This window comes from Trematomus bernacchii, unplaced genomic scaffold, assembly GCF_902827165.1.
Source record: "Trematomus bernacchii unplaced genomic scaffold, fTreBer1.1, whole genome shotgun sequence".
NCBI lineage: Eukaryota > Metazoa > Chordata > Actinopteri > Perciformes > Nototheniidae > Trematomus > Trematomus bernacchii.
Window position 1 is genome coordinate 2,259,789 of NW_022987851.1, and position 18,834 is coordinate 2,278,622.

General features: G+C 41.8%; 1 protein-coding gene across 4 annotated transcripts in view; it reads left to right on the top strand.

The window, feature by feature from the left end:
• Positions 1-18,834, top strand: part of LOC117468703 (aldehyde dehydrogenase family 3 member A2-like) — a 29,672-nt gene that overhangs the window by 1,256 nt on the left and 9,582 nt on the right. Inside the window, exons 3-11 of one of the 4 annotated variants that reach the window (XM_034112928.1) lie at positions 97-328; positions 1,632-1,717; positions 1,803-2,011; positions 2,092-2,209; positions 4,625-4,766; positions 5,681-5,847; positions 5,957-6,056; positions 6,143-6,381; positions 16,562-17,488. In XM_034112928.1, the coding sequence (XP_033968819.1) occupies positions 97-328; positions 1,632-1,717; positions 1,803-2,011; positions 2,092-2,209; positions 4,625-4,766; positions 5,681-5,847; positions 5,957-6,056; positions 6,143-6,381; positions 16,562-16,705 (1,437 nt within the window). In that variant the 3' untranslated portion in view covers positions 16,706-17,488. Of the gene's footprint in view, positions 1-96; positions 329-1,631; positions 1,718-1,802; positions 2,012-2,091; positions 2,210-4,624; positions 4,767-5,680; positions 5,848-5,956; positions 6,057-6,142; positions 7,536-16,561; positions 17,489-18,834 lie in introns of those variants that run through there. The other 3 variants (XM_034112929.1, XM_034112931.1, XM_034112930.1) reach the window with 3 other exon arrangements.

Genomic DNA, 18,834 nt, shown 5'->3' on the forward strand with positions numbered 1-18,834 from the left:
TTTTGACCTTTAATAAATAATGTTCACCAATTTAAACAAGCTCCAGCACAACAGATAACAACAAATGAACTCTGGACTTGATTCTTCTGCTTTCAGAGTGCAAATGGGACGGAGCTGTTTGAGACCCTGGGACTGGAGGGAGAGATCAAGCTGGCTATAGAGAAGCTGGCAGAGTGGGCGGCTCCTCGGCCGGTGGAGAAGAACCTCCTCACCATAACTGATGAGGTCTACGTGCAGCCGGAGCCTCTGGGGGTGGTGCTCATCATCGGGGCCTGGAACTACCCCTGGTCTGTCACCCTGCAGCCGCTGGTGGCAGCCATCGCTGCTGGTACTGCATTTTCCCATACACACTCACAAGAATCAGAATCAGAAATCCTTTATTTGTCCCGCAATGGAGAAATGTACGGTATTGCAAAAGCAAGAGTATAGTGCAGATTAATTAAAAAGAGTCGATATTATGTATGTTATATAAAAAAGTAGGGACACATTTTAATAATAAAAACACAATAAGTGAAAAAACAAATAACAGATAAGTACACAATGCTGATACCGTTTACAGATTGAAAAATAAATTGAAAGAAAAATAAAGTGTAAATTGCACTAGGGTAAATCGCACATGAGTATTAATCTGGCTTTGGACAATCAAACAGGGAGAAATACATCACAAAGGATGTATAACTTATTAAAAAGGATTCTATAGAGCAGAATGCAATGCAGCCACAGTGCATGAGTAGTGTGGCTGCAACAACATTCATATCCCAGTTTCCAAAATTCAGTTAGCTTGCTATATAGTAGGAGAAACATGTGAAAAGAGTATGTAAGCAATCCAGACCCTAAGACCCTTATACATACAAATCCCAGGGGCAATCTTATGGTGTTAGACCTGTTCCATTTGTCTAACATGGCATAAGTATGACAGTTGACAGTGTAACAAAATGACTACAGCGGCACAAGGGTCAATAATGTGAATGACCAGATTGTACATCCTTTAGGAGTTTGTTCTCACGTCAGATCCATCTTTAAAACATAACGCATTGTCGGGGGAAAAGACGGTTTCAAAGAAATATAAATTGTGCAGTCACACAACTATTATAAACCAGTACTCCCTCCCAGTAAAACACTGCAGGGATGCAACTAACCATTGTTTTAATCATGATTTATCTGCGGATTATTTACTGGTTCAATTGATTATTCAAGCAAATAATCAAAGTCAAAGGTGAGGTCTTTACATTTCTTGTTTTTGTCAATCCAAAACCCACAGATCTACATTTTTGCATTCAAATTGACTTTCACATTGATCTACTTTCTGTGGATCTACTCATTCTTGCAGCTCTAAAGGAGTCCACACCTAACGTCTTGTCCTTCGGTGCTTGTGCTTACAATTAACAGGCAGCTACATTTTCCCACAATAAATAATGAACTACAACAGATTGACTTAGGAAGTTTGGCTAAGTGATTTAAGGGGCCTTATAATGCTTTTGGGGGTTTTACCTGTCCTCTGGTGTGTTATGTAGGGTTGTGTGCATATGAATGGTCTGCGAAGGCTCAAATCCCAAAGTTCCCTGAAGGAAGTTTATTTCCCCTGTGCCTAACTTTAAGGCTTATCATTGTGTCTATGTTTTCTCTTTCAGGTAATGCAGCAATAATAAAGCCGTCAGAGGTCAGCTCTAACTCGTCCAAGGTCATGGAGGAACTCCTCCCTCAGTATCTAGACAAAGTGAGCCCCCTGTTTTTTTCTGTATGAATGATTTCACCTTTATCTTCATGTACCTTTATCTAATGGCTGCGTATCCTCTCCCTAGGATCTGTTCCCAGTGGTGACGGGCGGAGTGTCAGAGACCCAGGAGCTGCTGAAGCAGAAGTTTGACCACGTCTTCTACACAGGCAGCAGCACCGTGGGTAGAATAGTGATGGAAGCCGCGGCTCGCCACCTCACCCCAGTGACCCTGGAGCTGGGGGGGAAGAGCCCCTGCTACATCGACAAGAACTGTGACATCAGTATGGCATGCCGGTCAGTCTGAAAGCTTTACATAAATATCAAACACACAGCAGTGGGGAAGCAGCTTTTCAATGATTTCCCCCCCAATACAGTCGCATCACCTGGGGAAAGTTTGTGAACTGTGGCCAGACGTGCATCGCTCCTGACTTCGTCCTCTGTGAACCCTCCATCCAGAGCAGAGTGGTGGAAGAGATCAAGAAATGCATCAAGGTCGGTCTAAATGAGTTGCTACATCAGAGCAAGGATCAAAAGTAAGAAGAGAAATATTCAATGTAAAAGACAATAGAAAAACATTGAAATATTGCTAAACACCAAAGTAACTATAACCATACACAAAGGAGGAAACAAACACACACACACACACACACTTTAATCTTTTGGAAACATTCATTTTTAATATAATAAATATATATAAAATACAAAAGTCTGTCAGCGAGTACAACAACGTCTTTAATCAGGAATGATGGGGAAAGGTATCCTCATAACAAATTGAAAAAAGGGGTCCCATGTTCTCCACAAAAGCCTTTAAAAAGAAGATCTGGGGCCTCATTTATAACGCCTTGCGTAGGATTGACGTAGGAAGGTTGCTTACGTAGTACAAAGCACAAAAATAGGTACATACATTTTCCGCCATTTTCCGATTCACAAAACCTTGCGTACCGGCGAGGGAAGTGCGTACGGCACTTCCTACGCCTGTTTCCCTTTATAAATCACAATCGACTCGTAACGCCCATATTTGCCTATACATAGTCAAAGAAACGCCCATTCATTCATTCATTTTGACTGACTGCATGAAGAAGATCGCAGGAAATTACGATAGAACAGCTAAAAAAGACATCTCACACCGTGTCAGATTTTGGTTATTGTGGGGAGGTGGAGATAAATCATATTGTTTGGTGGATGCAGTTTGAACCAGAGTAGCAGCATGGAGGTCGGATCGTCACCAAAATAAATAAATAAGTGGTCCGAAAAAAGTTAATGACAAAACAAATACACATAACCTTCCTCAGGCAGTGTGTTTGTACCGGGGACAGGAGACACCCCCTTGATGAGAAACTGTAAGAAATGATCGGGGAATCCCTCCGGAGTGTAGTCATGACGACTGGATCTGAATGATTGTGTTGTATTTGGTGGTTTGTGTTCCAGCTGTCGATCAGCAACTATATATCCATAATCCACCAGTTAAAGGAAATACAACTAATGTGTTGTGTTATATTAGCTGTACAATTTACCACATATGGTGTTCTTAGTTTCCATACCTCCTGTGTTTTACGAGCGACTTATCAAGTCTTGGCAAACGGCATAAAACACGATTAAACGTGATAGTATATAAAACCATGCTCGTATCTACAACCTATAGAAATGCAAAACGGCGTCAGTTTAGACGTAATTCTGTCCTCCTGCTTACCGCATCATTTATGAGAAAACATGTCATAACATTAACACAACATATTCGAGGTGGTTTTAAATAGCATATCCGTATTTATTTATTTCTCCAAGTTATGTTTTTGTGTGCACTGAGGAGTCTCAAACAGGCGTTTGTTTAATCATTTTAAGATTGGCTTTAAATTAATCAATGTTTGAAAATGAATTCTTCATATTTGATAAATGAGAGGTAACATTTTATTTATGGTATTATTTCCACATATTTCTCTCCATTCTTCCTTCTGCCAACGGTGTCGCAGTTTCTCGTCTCTCCCGTTTGTGTGCTTAGTGCGTACGCATGGGTTAGAGTTTGCGTGGAGGACAGCACATTTTCCCGTCAAGTTAGTATTTTATAAATCGCAAACATTGCGTAGAAACTGGCATACGCCATTTTTTGAGCGTATATCCCTTTATAAATGAGGCCCCTGATCTTCTCCATCTTAAGGGGAAAAAAATGTCTATAAGCCAGTGGGTATGAGATGGAGACACAGTGGCTTTCCATTCAATCAATATTAGCCTTCTAGCCAGTAGGGTGGTAAAAGCTATCACGTGTCTTTTGGTTTTAGGGAGGGAGGGTAAAGGGTTAGGGTTAGTAACAACAAACTAAATAAAAATACAAAAAGAGAAAAAAACCTACCTAATTACTACCTTAGACTAAACACAATACAAAGAAAAAGATAGTTCATAAATCCTTAATTAAAGGAACAGTCATAACATAACTGAAAACTCAAATAATGATGACACATGACGGATATCAGGGGGAATCTTATTCCAATCCGAATAAGCATGAAACACAAACACTTCCTGAGATACAAAGGGGGCAGAGCCTCTTATTGAAACATTTGAGATATAAGAAAAAAAACAATTAGCATAGTAATAGAATACAAAGAAAGGATAGCAGTGGAATTGATGTGTTATATCTAGATGAATGTAAGGTTAGTATGTTTGTGTTTCTCCCTAAATACTTTTCTCCAGTGTACCATTTGCATAATATAACTGATTACAAACTAAGAATAAGACAACAAAGATGTTTCTGTGTGTATGTTCAAACAATATGAATCATAACTTGATACATTGTTTTGCACAACAGAGAAACAGGCGTTAGGAGGAGATACGTTTATATGCTTACCACTAATGATCCATATATTTTCCTTAATGCGTATTTCATTAATCATTTCTCCTATATTTCACACCTTGCAGGAGTTTTACACAGAGAATCCCGAAACCTTTGAGGACTACGGACGCATTATAAACCAGCATCACTTTAAGAGGCTCATGGGTCTGATGGAGGGGAGCACAGTGGCTGTGGGTGGAGGCAGCGATGAATCCCAGTGCTATATAGGTACATGGTGTGTTTTAGCCATTGGCATCTAAAATGAATTTGTTCTGTCTGTTGGGACACGCATCTAAAGTGGAACTGAATAGATTGTGGTGGTGGATTGTTTTATATTTTGTTGGTGGTATTTTCAGTGTGCTTTTTATACCCAATCATGTTTTTGGGAATATATAGTGTGGTGCAGTGATGACACATTTGTATTGGTCAACCTTAGCATTGCAAGGGCTACCTCGACACAAAAGCAATGGGATTTTTCCATTGGATTTTGGAATATTGCAGAAAATAAGTTCTATGATAATCATTTCCACATATTAAGGGATCACAGCAGCTCCATTTGCCACATCAACAAGGACAAATATTAAAACACAACACAGGAAAAACAAACCGTTAACATCCCAATCACTGAAAGAAACATGCTCAAAGACTTCATGTCAACAACTTTCGTCTCGATGACGTTTAGTAGTCTCATTAAGTCACCTGTTAGCATACGCTTTTTCAGGCATCTAACAAGTAATGCGTTAAAACAACCATTATCAACATATCATCTTTATTGCACTGATAGGTAATTGCATATTAGCTAGAGAAATGTAATCAAGATTTAGTTTGTTTGGGATTGTATCTGTTTTTAAAGACAACTGTTTGATAAAAGAAGCAGTTTAATCTGGTTGAATCTTATTTATCAAAATGGGTGTAGTCACAGGTGAAAATAAGCTGGGATATATTTGCAGGACAGAAAACTCATTATATTTTCTCCAACCTCCCTGTAACTTAAGTGTAAAATGTTGACTACATCATAGTGGTTCCATACACAAATCCTCGCCAAGATACACACAACTTGCAACCACATAACCCTACACTACCTGTATATAAGGCAGTATCCACAGTATAAGCTTGAGCCTCTTCCTCCTGTGTCCCTGCAGCCCCCACTGTGTTGCAGGATGTGACGGGGGAGTCCAAAGTGATGAAGGAGGAGATCTTTGGGCCGCTGCTGCCCATCATCACTGTGAGCGGTGTGGACGAGGCCATCCAGTTTATTAACGAGAGAGAAAAACCTCTGGTCTTATACGTCTTCTCCAACGACAACAAGGTGAACACATCACCAGAAGACATGTTTCTCCCATTATTCAAGTTGACATTTTTAGTAGCTCATGTTGATTTTACCCACGATGCTGATTTATTGACTTTCTTATTAACAGCTGATCAAAAGAGTGATAGCAGAGACGTCCAGTGGAGCTCTGCTAGCTAACGACTGTCTGGTGCACTTCACTGTTAGCGCTCTGCCTTTTGGAGGAGTTGGTAAGTGTTTTAAACATCCTTTTTATTTAGAGGAGTAAAGCTGAGGAACATTTGTAGCTGACTTCCTCCCCCGGCTTGTCTCTCAGGTAACAGCGGTATGGGATGCTACCACGGCCTGCACGGTTTCAACCAGCTCAGCCACCTGCGAAGCTGTCTGATCAAGCAGCTGAACATGGAGGCATTCAACAACATGCGCTACCCCCCCCACACAGACAAAAAGCTGGGCTGGGCGCGCTTCTTTCTGCTCAAGCAGCTGAACGTGGGCCGGCTGCGGCGCATGGCCCTGCTGGCCGCGCTGGCCGGCCTGGCAGCGTTTGTGGTGCAGGTAAAACATCTGAAATCCACCTGCCCAGTCCACAGAGGAATCAAAGGGATCACTTTGATATCCCTAATGTATTGTTCTACTCTTGTGTAGTTTCCTGGAAAGAACTATTTAATTTGGTAGTTATTAAGGATTCAAGATTTAAAGGGTTTATCGTCATATGCGCAAAAGATACAGGGTACTTCTTGGTGATTAAGTCTTCAGTCCCAGGCTCTGCCAACAGTGCAATATATACTCAAGAAAGAACTAAGAAAGTAAACTTGTGAAGAAAAAAATATGGCGATTAGTGAAATGGTGCAAGTAACCTGCAGGAATAAGTAAACTATGTACATGTAAGATAGAATGACAGAATAAATAATGTACAATAAACAAATAATGTAGATTATATTATTTTGACGTTTATGTAATATTTAGGTCATTGCGTTCAGTTTATAAGAAGTTTTCCAATGGGATTTACCTAAAATAAGCACTAAAACGCAATTGAATATCTATTTTCTATTCATAAATGATTGGCACCTTTTATTCTCTGTGGTAGAATGCAATACTTTCCTGTAGACTCATTTCCCAGTGAGTAAAATACTCACATTTGCACTAACAATTGATAAATGTGTATTAAATGGGAATGTACCAGTTAAACACAGTCTTGATTTTTTTCCTCATAATAATTACTAATTGAATTATCCATTTACAGATTCAAATCAGTTCTTTCCAGGAAACTATGGTGTGTAAATAAAACATCACCATGCTTTATTTTAAGATCAAAAACAGGAAAATGCAATAACATCGTTTTTTGAGAGTATGACTAATATTAAATACACATTAAGCTATCCATCAGTTGTGTCAAAATACCTTACCTTAAGATCCTTTACCAGTATCTCACTTATTTTTTATTTCATACAATAAAAAACTGAAATAAAACACGAGCAACAGAGACAAATGGTAACAGTAAAGCTTTGTTTACAACTTCTCCTCTAAGTGACCAATGGCTGCTACTGTAGTGAAACTACTGTTTGCCTTAAACGCCGCAATACGCAAATACCTTTATTAAAGGATAAGACAAAACCAGAAATGTGTTCGTCAGTCTCTTAAAACTGTCAGGCTTTCATACTCTCTTTGCCTCACATTGCTTTCCTACTGAAGTAAATGTCCTAGTAATATATTGTCGTTGTTATTTTATCTTGGTAAAAATGAGACGGGAAATATCGTTTTCCAGACACACATTATAATTATGTTTTTTTTAAATAGGTGTTAGTCAGCAATGGAGCTCTATAGCACAGAGGAATGATATATATAATGCCTTCATACACACGCATAACGTTTTAACAAAAATGCATTGTAGGTTCTGGTGTTTTTATGAGATAAGTCGACACTTAAAAATAAAATATAAACAGCCTCATGCTTTAAACGGTTTTAATTCAAGAGGGATGAGAATCAGGTTTATTGCCGAGTAGGTCTGCATTGCAATTCAATTCCGATGTTTTGTGCTAAGAATTAAACACATTAAAATAAATGAAAAATAAATATAGGAAATAAAAATACAGGCAAACGGAAATATAAAAAAAAGAAATGTCCATATAACTGGATATGGTTTAGGATGTGTAGAAATATTGATAAGGGGATTTGCAAGAGTTCACAGTTCACACACGAATAATAGTCCAAGATGTGCGTAAATGTAACGCACAGAGAATGATGTCGGGAGGGGTTTGTGTTCAGGGTGAGAGGGGTCTTCTACAGTCTTTCCTGCCCTCCTCAAAGCGTGCATGTCCTACAGAGTGAGCAGATTGCAGCCTATATGCTTCTCAGCAGAGCATATGTTAGTTTGCACTGCCCATTTTCTTGGCTGTGGCTGCACTGAACCAGATGGTGATGGAAGATGGACTCAATGATGGCCGTGTAGGAATCATTTTCTTTGGAAAGTTTATGGAAGAACTTCCTCTCCTCGAGCTGATTTCCTGACTGAAAATCTACAACCACTGTCATCAGAGTGTTGAGCTCTTATTGTCCTGACCTCTCCACCAGAGATGAGATCAGTGAATGTGGAGTTGTCCGTGAACTGCAGGAGCTGCTGTACGGGGAGAAGAGCAGAAGGGAAACAACATCGCCTTGCTGGTTGTCTGTGAGTCAGGGACATGGTTCCCCGGGTCTACTTTAGGTCCAGATACACTTCTTCTTTTATAGATGTGTCAACAAAAATGAAACCTGATGTCACTGCAATTTGTTCAAGCTCATCAGAGGCTTTTCAAAGTGATGAAATACATGCATTAACATGATGGATTCTTAACCCCGGTGGTCAGGGCCGGTCTTTGGCATAGGCGACATAGGCGGTCGCCTATAGGGCACCAGATCTGGGGGGGGGGCGCTGCGCTGGTAGTTTTGGGAGGGAAAAAAACATTTTTGACTGTTTGGCTCATCCTAATTTTCAGCCTTGATGTAACAACATTCATAATTAAGTCAAGGTAACACCCTTTTCACCCCGGTTACACTTTCATCGGTACCGCGCATCGTTGTTGGATTGAGGCTGATAACTACAGCTCAGTGAGGTAAAGGACCTGAGTGTTTAGATAGTTCACTTTAGTCTAAGTTATCTCAGTGGGACTCAAACGGTTTGGTCACAATTTATGTATACAAATATTTCCAAGGCACACCTTTGTAATTATTAGGATAAATAACAACAGGTTTGAAATCATTCCAATGCATACTATAGGACAGTAAACCAAAAATATCTTTTAAAACTGGAGATATTGAAAAAAATGCATGAATAAATAAATAAATGTTAACTAGGTAAAATAAGATGTGAATGAACAACAAAAATAAAATATGTTACATTTATTTGTTATTGGCTACCTTAGGTTATTGGTTATGTTCACATACTTATTTGATTATTAAAATGTAAACCGATCTTTTTCATATGGGTGTTTTAGAGTTGTACCCCCTAGATCTAGTCTCTAGTAATTCTGCTCAAAGTGCACCAGATTGAAGCATTTTACTTTAAAATGTTAAAAGACATCTTTCCGGGGAGGCATACCCCCGGACCCCTCTAGAGCAGTGGTTTCCAACCTGGGGGGTGCACCAGGCCTCAGATGATTTGAGGCCAAATATAATATTTAGACTTTTTATTTTTTATTTATTTTTTTACATATAATTGTAACTTAATACATGATGGTCGCTAAAAGCCTTGTCTCTACATTACAATAAAATATAAAAAATAATTGATTAATTAATTTTAATAAAAATTCAAGTTAGTAGCTATTAAAGGTGGGGTAGGTAATTTTGGAGAAACCAGCTCGAGATCACTAGAATTTGAAAATACACAGCCGGAAAAAATCTGCCACTTCCTTACAGAGCCCCTCCTCCAACACACACGAACGCGCACATGACCAATGAGGGCACGAGATAAGTTTGTGCACAGATGGAAGGCTGACAGACAGGTCGGCCATCCAATCATTTTAGCCAGGCCAGCTCAAATGATTGGTCGTGCTTTTTACAGTACTACGGCTTCCACAGATGACATTTTTTAAGCACTTAAGATATTCATTGCTATCGGGATTTTAAGAGCATTCCATGGAATATAACAAAAAGTGTATCTCGAGTCGGTTTCTCAAACTTACCTAACCCACCTTTAAAGGCATAAAAAGACAGAAATGTATAATTTTTTCTTTAATAGAAATGTTTCTTCTGCCCGTAAAGTGTCCAAACCAGGCTTGTCTGGATAAGCGCATTTTTAAAACATAGTCATTGTCCATGCCGGTTTCAGTTGGATTATTTGTCACAGTTGCTCCGATCAGATCGGTCTCCTCCATTTCGTAGATTATTTACGATTTATGAATCCACATAAACACTTCGGCAAAATCTGGCTTACTTTGAGCATGTGTTTTAAACAGTTTAATCCCTTTGTGAATTGTTTCCACTTACGCCGTCCTTTAATTTCTTCATACAGCGGGAATCCAAATTAATTAATCCTGAGTCCAATAGCCATCAAAGTCACTCCAATAGTGCTCCTTAATTACGCTTTCATCCTCCTTTAACAACATACTTCACATTCATCCAGTTTGTGACAGTAGTTGTAGCATTTTTGAGACTTTGAAACTTTAATTACCGCTGTTGCACGCCTGGGATCTGGATGTGATGATGGTTGGAGGGGAATGGGGGGCGTAGGAAGCTTGCATCGATTCTACCCTGGAAGGACAACTGAGAGAAGAAGAGAAAGGACCACCTTCAAGTTGGACAGCAATGATATGATTGGCTATTGGGAAGTCATACCCAGGGGGCAAAGTCATTTTACAGACATGGAATGTTGTAAAAGGTTGTCCACCAGAAATGATATCTAGGACCTTCAAGGATCACAACCTGGGTGGACAACCCGGTCAACTAGCTACTGGAAAGCTACAGTGAGGGTCCAAACAATGCAACCCGTATATGAAAAAAAGTCAACAATTCTGGCTGGATCAGATGCCATCATTCTCTTTCTGATTGAATATCTCTGTGACAGTTCATAGTAAAGACAAACTGAGCCAACCTATTGAAAGAGCAGAAAATAAGCTTTCAGGTGATGCCTTGGTTAATCCTGTTCTCAATAAGGCCACTAGATGGCGCTGTGCCTTTTTTGTCTCTCCAAAGCGAAATCCATTTCAAGCAATGCACTTGTGCTCCTCTAGATTGTTTGTTTGGGGGGGCAAACCTTTTTTACACAGTCCCAACTATTGCGTGGGGTGCTACGGATACAGTAGCAATAAAGCCAGCGTTCACCGCACTGAGTATGACTTTTCCACATACGAACACAACTCGTCCCGCCATGCACGCCTCATGCCCGCCGTACACACACACTCATATGGAAGGGGCGGTCTCTATGCATATTTGAGAACTACTATATCCCTTGGTTACTTGTGTTGGGTTCATAATTCCAGAAAAGACAGACAACTTCTAAGTTTAACTATTTATTGTAAAGAGAGCAAAAGATATATATTACTTGGCCAAGGACTCATCACGTCTTTGGAAATCACAGGCAGCAAAGCTGTAATCTGTAACCACCAAATCCGTAAAGAGCCTCGAACCTCGTGCGACAATACATTTTATTACACAGGGCGTTGCCCGTACATTTATGATTGGTCAAGACTAGATGAAGAGATACCGCGGTTTAGACTTGGTTCTCTTTGGTTGGTGCACAGACTCAGACAGAGTCTCTTGGCAACACAATCCTCCAATCAGCATTCGGCCGGCTGGCGAAGTCCCTCCCTACTCTGTCTCTATCATACGTAATTAGTTTTCTCTAACGTTTCTTCAGATATAGTGGAAAACCATAATGTTGCTTCCTAGCTTTGCAGGGGAGCGTGGCTCCCATACAAATTCAAGGTTGGTGCGATGTGCTGTTCTGACTACCTCTTTGTATTCTCTCAGTCTCTGCACCTGACCTTGCTACTTTCAATATTGCAAGCTAAACACTTTCTCATGTGACTTTTCCCTTCGTTCCTTTCCTCCCCATCAAAACTTGGGGGGGGGGGGGGGGTGATTGAGTCTATTTATTCCAAAGTCACAGCCACATAAATGAGCACAATAAGCTTATAATGTAATAATAAGAATCAGTCTTTCTAATGTTATATAAAAATAGCCTCCACACTTGAACACGCTACAATATTATTAACCAGTGTCCTACCTTAGTGCAGAAGGAGACGCCTTTTTGTACATCCCACATATATCTTGTTCCTCCCATCGTTGACCACAGCCAGTTCCGAATTCTCCTCATTGCAGAAAAACTTCTCTCAGAGGTGGCAGATCCGATAGGCAGAGTCAGTGCCAACTGGAGCATCTTGTATAGATTTGGATAGCTGTCCTTTTAAACAGTCTTTTGAAGATGCTCAAGTGCAACAGGTGCGACAGCAGAGGCTTTAACATCTATTAAAATATTGATATACGAAATATTTGTATTGGAACAGTTTTAGACGTAGTAATGCTGTAACATATTTCAGCCACTAGGGGGGGCAATGCCCCCCCGCAAAATCCACCTATGGTAAATATACTTAAAGGGCCCATGTCATGGTCATTTCCACTGATCATAATTCCATTGTTGAGGTATACTAAAATAGATTTATATTGTGCATTTTTCCAAACTCACATTGGTTTCTCATACAGCATCTCTGTAAACTACGTGTATTCACTGAATTTCACTCTCTGCCTTTAACGGCTCGTTGTAGCTCCAATAGCTCCAGCCCCCACCCTCCCTGTGAGCACAGTGTGCTCTGATTGGTCGGGACGTTGTGAATCGCGCTGAGCTCCGTGGAGGTGTTGTTTCCTTGTTTAGGATACATAGCGAAACACAGCCAAACTCATCCTGAGCACACACAAACTCACAGCCGAAGTAAAAACAATAAGTGTGGCTTGATATTGAGTAAGAAAAAGGTTGATAAACGCTGTGAGAATGGGTCTGCAGAGAGAATTTCGCCGCGATCCCAACTGTCTGTTATCAGCCTGCAGCCAGGGAGGAGAAATCAGCTGAGCTGCCTGCTCCCTGCACACAGATGTGTGTGTGAGGAAGTCCGTGGATTGGTCCATTTGGACCAATCAGCGGGGGCTTAACGTAACGGCTCCGCGGACGTAACGTAACGGCTCCACGGATTGGTCCATTTCGTTCCGGGTACGGCTTGACATCATGCCGTACCCGGAACGAAATGGAAGAATCAAATGGACAATGACGTATCTCCAACGAGACGTTTTGGGGAGGTATTTTCTGTGTTAGAGTTTTACTCGCTACAGGGTGTATTTTGAGGGTTTGTGACTCTGCACACCGTTTACATGCATAAAAACCTTCATAACACACAAGGGGACGGGTAATAACCGGAAAAGCATGACATGGGCCCTTTAAAAGATTATTTCTATATAACATATTGAAGGGTTTACATTAATATACACAAGGTTTGCTGCCGATGCTAAGTTGAATTGATGCAATGTTTACAGATTTTTCAGTGTACAGACTGGAAAGCTACAGGCAGCAAAATTCAAAATGGCCACCACTTTCTTTGCAAAACCCTTTAATTGAAGGTTTTCTATGTTATAGGACAAGGCAAACTGAGTTAAACTTATCTGGAAGTTGACATTAAGTTCAACTTAATGTCAAATCAATACCCTTTTATTATTTGTGCACATCAATGTCTTTGTTTTTGTGAAAGATATCCTATTTTGATCATGAAATAAACAAAATTCCTGGTGGCAAAACATTTATTTCACTTTCACATCCTCTCTTCTTAGTTATTAACTACAAATCAACAGATATGACACAATAATCAGAAGTTAAACACAAAATAATCATTCACATGACCCAGAACTAGAAAAATGTGAATGTTTTAAGAAGAAAAGGGAAAAAAGTTACCTACACTGAATATACAGTACAAATGTTTTCAATGTACACATGGTGGTATTCATGGTATGTCACTGCTCTCAAGTGTGGCAGTGTGTATCCTTCTGCATTTGGTTGCCAGTCCTTGGCAACGGCACCCTATGTAGCATGGAACTGCATTCTTTGCACAGGAACAGTTCTTCTGACAGCCCATGAGACATCCACATGATATTGTCTTGTTCATTGACACAGGCCAAGCTGGCTTTGTAGATGGTACCGGAACTCCAAATTCTGTGCATGGGGGGATTTCTGGCTTGGCGATGTGTACATTCTTGTCAATGATGGTTGCCAGAGCAGCTCTTTTCAGGTGCAGCAGAAATGCATTCTCTGTTGGGGGTAGTAGCTTTAGGAGCATTGATTTGTTGTTCAGGAACTTGTATGCTCTCAGTTTGCCCAGATCAGAACCCTCAAAGTGATCAGCTTTGGATGTATACACAGTTATGGTGAGGTCTCGTGCCTGATTGAGGAGGTCATCTGTTATGGCATCGGCAGGGTTCTCACCAAACTCTTCAAGTGCAGGTATGTCCAGACTCATGCTGCTCTTGAACCATGCCTTCTTGCCAGTGAAATATGGATAACTAGTGGTATCTCTACCACTCAGACTGTGGATGAAGGGCATGGCACAACACTGTGAAGGTCCCAGCGCCACAACCATTTTATGTATAGGCAGGTATGCATTCTGGCCTGTTCTCACCCACAGCTCTGTTAGATCGCTGAGGTGCATTGCACCATAGTACAGGCATGTGGTAATGATGTCGGTGTCATTGGCATGTATGACAACTCTGTCAACTCCCTCATTCTGGACACTGTAGAGAGTGTGGAGGAAGATCCTAGTGTCAGCCTCCTGCTGTGTTGATTCAAGAGCAGGAACATCCATAACAGACCCTGCTGTGAGCATCACACTCTTCGTCTCTTCCTTGAATCCACCACCCAGTTAGAGATGAGTGGGGCCAAGACCAGATTCAAGTTGTTCATTCTCACACCACTTCTCACAAAGGAAGCTCAGCAGGTTTGCTTTGTTAGCAGACACTTCAAAAAACTTCTTTGGATCCGGAGCTGTGTACTGCTCACTGACTTCATACACTTTCGCTGGTTTGGATCTGGCATATCTCTGTTCCTGCTCAGCTGACTTGAGGCTGGTTGTACTGTATCTGTCACAACAGAAGTGTATGATGTCAGTGCCAGGAGGCACATCATTCAGCAGCAGGTGCCTGTATCACTCAGCGATCACTCCAAATCCTTCACCTGTGTGGAAAGACCAGTGTTGTATGGTGGACATGGCATCTATGACTACTGCTGTTTTGAGGCAGTCTTGGGGCAGATCAGGGATGCTGCTTACATTGGTCTTCTCTTTCAAGATCTTACTCATACTGCCATCTTCCTGGAAGAGGGATGGGGGAAGGTCACTTTACTCGTGGTTGCCTATGAAGTCAACAATGTTGAGTTCTCCACCACTGGCAATGATCTGGGTCATGCGCAGAAGGGCAGTGACTTCATTGCTCTTGCCAGGTGCGGAGGTTTTCCCGCCAGACTTCTTTTCATCCTGTTTTGTGTATGGAAGGTGTTTAGCTTTACAACACTTGTCTTCTTCTGGTCACTGGACAGTGATTCTGACAATGCCTTCAAACCAACTGCTTTCACACTTGTCAGGTTGTCCTTGACTGTGGGATCTGCACACTCACCAGTTGATATATTGATCAGGGATGGTGTGGCTGTCGTGAATGGGTTGGTCTCTACTGCTGCCATGACCTTGACTACCATCTCTGCATCCCTGTTGACACGACTCCAACCAGATTCATGTTGGGGGCTGGAGGAATGGAGGTGCAGCATAGACTTGAGCTCTGCAGAGATAGCTGCAGTCAGTGGTTTTGTGTAGACCCACTTCATCCTGGCAGCACGATTGAGTGTAATACCATCCAGACCACTTGCCTCTTTGGCATCTGCATTATATGTCTGCTCAAGAAGCATGTCAGGAGAGACACCATTGTGGTTTCTATCTGCTCTCCTTCCAACAAATGCACCTGCCATCAGTGCTTCATGTGCCTCTGTGGCTGTCTCTGGCAGTTTCTTCATCTCAGCCAAATACAGAGGCAAAGACTGCTGCCCATATTTGTAGTGTCCTGCTGCAGTGAGGTAAGGTAGAATTCGTTCTGATTCACAGAGATGTCCTGCCCAGTTACCTTCCCGCTGGTAGTAGATGAACCTGTGGAGAATGTCTGACATCTCCAGAAAGATTGACCAGAAAACTGCAGTTGGGTGCTCATTCAGAGATTCCTGGAAAAGTAACATCTGTTCTTGTAGGATTGATATCTGTGGATGTGACATCTGGATGATCTCTAACTTCTCATTAGCAGTGGTGTCTTTCTCAAACAACATCTTCACAACATGTTCTACTTGTGACTGCCAGTGTTGTGTTTCTCTGTCTGCTGCACATGCCTCAAATGCTTGCCAGTACAAGCGCCACATGGCCTCACTGAGGATCCTGAGAGCATGCATGGTTTGGTAGTAGTCAGCCTTCTCACCAAACATCTTTTTGGCAGTCCCTTCCTGACACAGACCAGCTGCAACAAGAATATCCTCTGCACCTGCATCCCTGATGAGCTTGCAAATAGCCTTCATGTAGTTATGAGCTTGGTGAAATCCCCCCAGCACCAGGACTACATTGCAAAACTCATCTCTGTGCTTGTCTCTGATGGCAACTGCGAGTTCATATGTAGCCTGATCTCCAGTGATAATGGTATACTTTTCTCCCAGTGCATGCGATGTCTTGACCAGCCGTTTCATTTCTTCTTTCAGGACAGCAGGATCAGTTGGAGATGCTGGGATGAGAGGAAGATAGCCAATGATACTGGCCGGTCTGTGTGGGTGGAGGTCTGCACAGAAGACAGAAAAGCCAGGCAGTCCTGCTTCTGCATCTGGAGGAACATCCAGCAACTCTGAAGTTGTAACCATTCTTGCTAGGCGCCACATAAGTAACAGGTCTTCAGCTGTGCCATCTGAGGAAGTATCCAGACTCTCTAGCTTCTCAATATGCTCAAGTGACCTGGACCTCTGCCTGTCTTTAGCGGAGACGTGACACATGGGAGCAGGTAGGTCAGTAACATCAGAGAGAGTCTTCTTTCTGTCCGAGGTAGAAGTGGGGAGTCTGGCACCCTCCTGGACCTGCACAATCTTTTGGTTTTCAATTATGATTGCAGTGGTGGCATTAAAACTCCCACCCTCCAGTGTCTTCTTCTTCCAGTCCAGATTGTCCATGGCAAACACATGGGAGATCTCGCTGTTTTTCATCATGGTCTCTGGGATGTAAACACCATCAGTTTCAACCTGCTGCATTACCTTCTCACTTTGTGCTGTTAGCTGACACTGCATACGTTCATAACTGATCCCAAGCCCCAATCTGTTATTCATCATAATGAGTGATTTACTAATAAATAAATTATAAATTAATAATAAAATAAATTGCTCTTTTTGTCATTTCACAGTACAGGTACTATGTAACGAAATTGTTCCTCTGCATTTGACCCATCCTAGTGTTAGGAGCAGTGTGCTGCCATCATGTCCGGCACCCGGGGAGCAGTGTAGGGAATGGTGCCTTGCTCAGGGACACCTCGGTAGCACTTGGTCTTGCCGGGACTCGAACTGGTGACCTTCCAGTTGCCAAGCCAAGTCCCTATCGACTTCGCCACCACCGCCACGGCTCTTATGTGTCTGGTTGAATAAGTGGTAGGTAGTGGCTATGCCCAAAGGTGTTGATACACCAGAAACATGCTGAAGGACGTGCTGTGACATAATGATGGTTTTCTATGCTGTTGGCTGATCAACAATGACTCTTCCATCATCATTGAGTTCCAGTATCTTGTCATTAAGCAGCATGGCTGTGAAGTTGAAGAGTGAGTCAGGAACCATGTCATTAGCAGATTTGAAGGATATCTGAGTTGAACGCTTCTCATGAGTTTGCCTCTTGCAATTCACACAATCTGTTCGAAGAATCTTTGCAGCTTGCCGCAATGCATGGTATTTCTCGTCCTCCTTATGGTCTGCTTTTAGTCGCCTCAGCTTCTCAAGGGCATCACCGAGGGGTACAGCTGATGCACATATGAAGCCTGAACCACAGGTCTGGTGAAATTGAAACACGTCCACCAAAGTGTTGCTGCAGCTTCAATTTCAGTGTAGTCGATCGGTACTGATCTGCAGTTTTGATACCAAGCTCCCTCAGAATTTCTCGGTACCGGTCACGCAATGATTTCACAAGGAATCCTGACAGGTCATAGAAAAGAGACGCCTCCAGCTCTTCCACAAGGCGACTAAATGCAACAGCATAAAGATTCAGCCTTGGCTTTCCAGAAGGAACGCACTGAGCCTTGAAGTTGTTCATGCATGGTTTGTGGTAGGCTATATCATTGGCAACCATGTCATGACCTTGCCCAATCAGTCTCAGCAATAATAATAATAATAATAATAATAATAATAATAATAATAATAATAATAATGGGTTTCATTTATAAAGCACTTCATATTTGACTTCAAATCCCGAAGTGCTACAAGCAGTGAGCATGAACAGTATAAAAACATTACACAACACGGTAGAATTAATAAAAAGCAATAAAAAACCAACAATAAAAAATAAATAAAAGGGTGGTAATAAATAAAAGGTCTAGGAAAAGGCTCTATTGAAAAGATGGGTTTTGAGGCCTTTTTTAAAAGCCTCCACAGTCTGTGGTGCTCTCATGTGGTCGGGGAAAGCATTCCACAGACTGGGGGCAGCCGAGCAGAAGCCCCGGTCTCCCATAGTACGGAGCTTAGTCCTGGGGGGGTTTGAGGAAGTTGGAGTTGCTGGATATATGTATGGGGGGTGAGGAGTTCCTTGAGGTAGGGAGGGGCAGTTCCATGGATACACTGGTGGGTGAGGACGGAGACCTTGAATTCGATCCTCAGTTCCACGGGGAGCCAGTGTAGTGATTCAAGGATGGGGGTGATGTGATCATATTTGCGCACCCTCATCAGGATCCTAGCAGCGCTGTTCTGAATGTATTGGAGCTTCTGGATGCTTTTGTTAGGGATCCCGATGA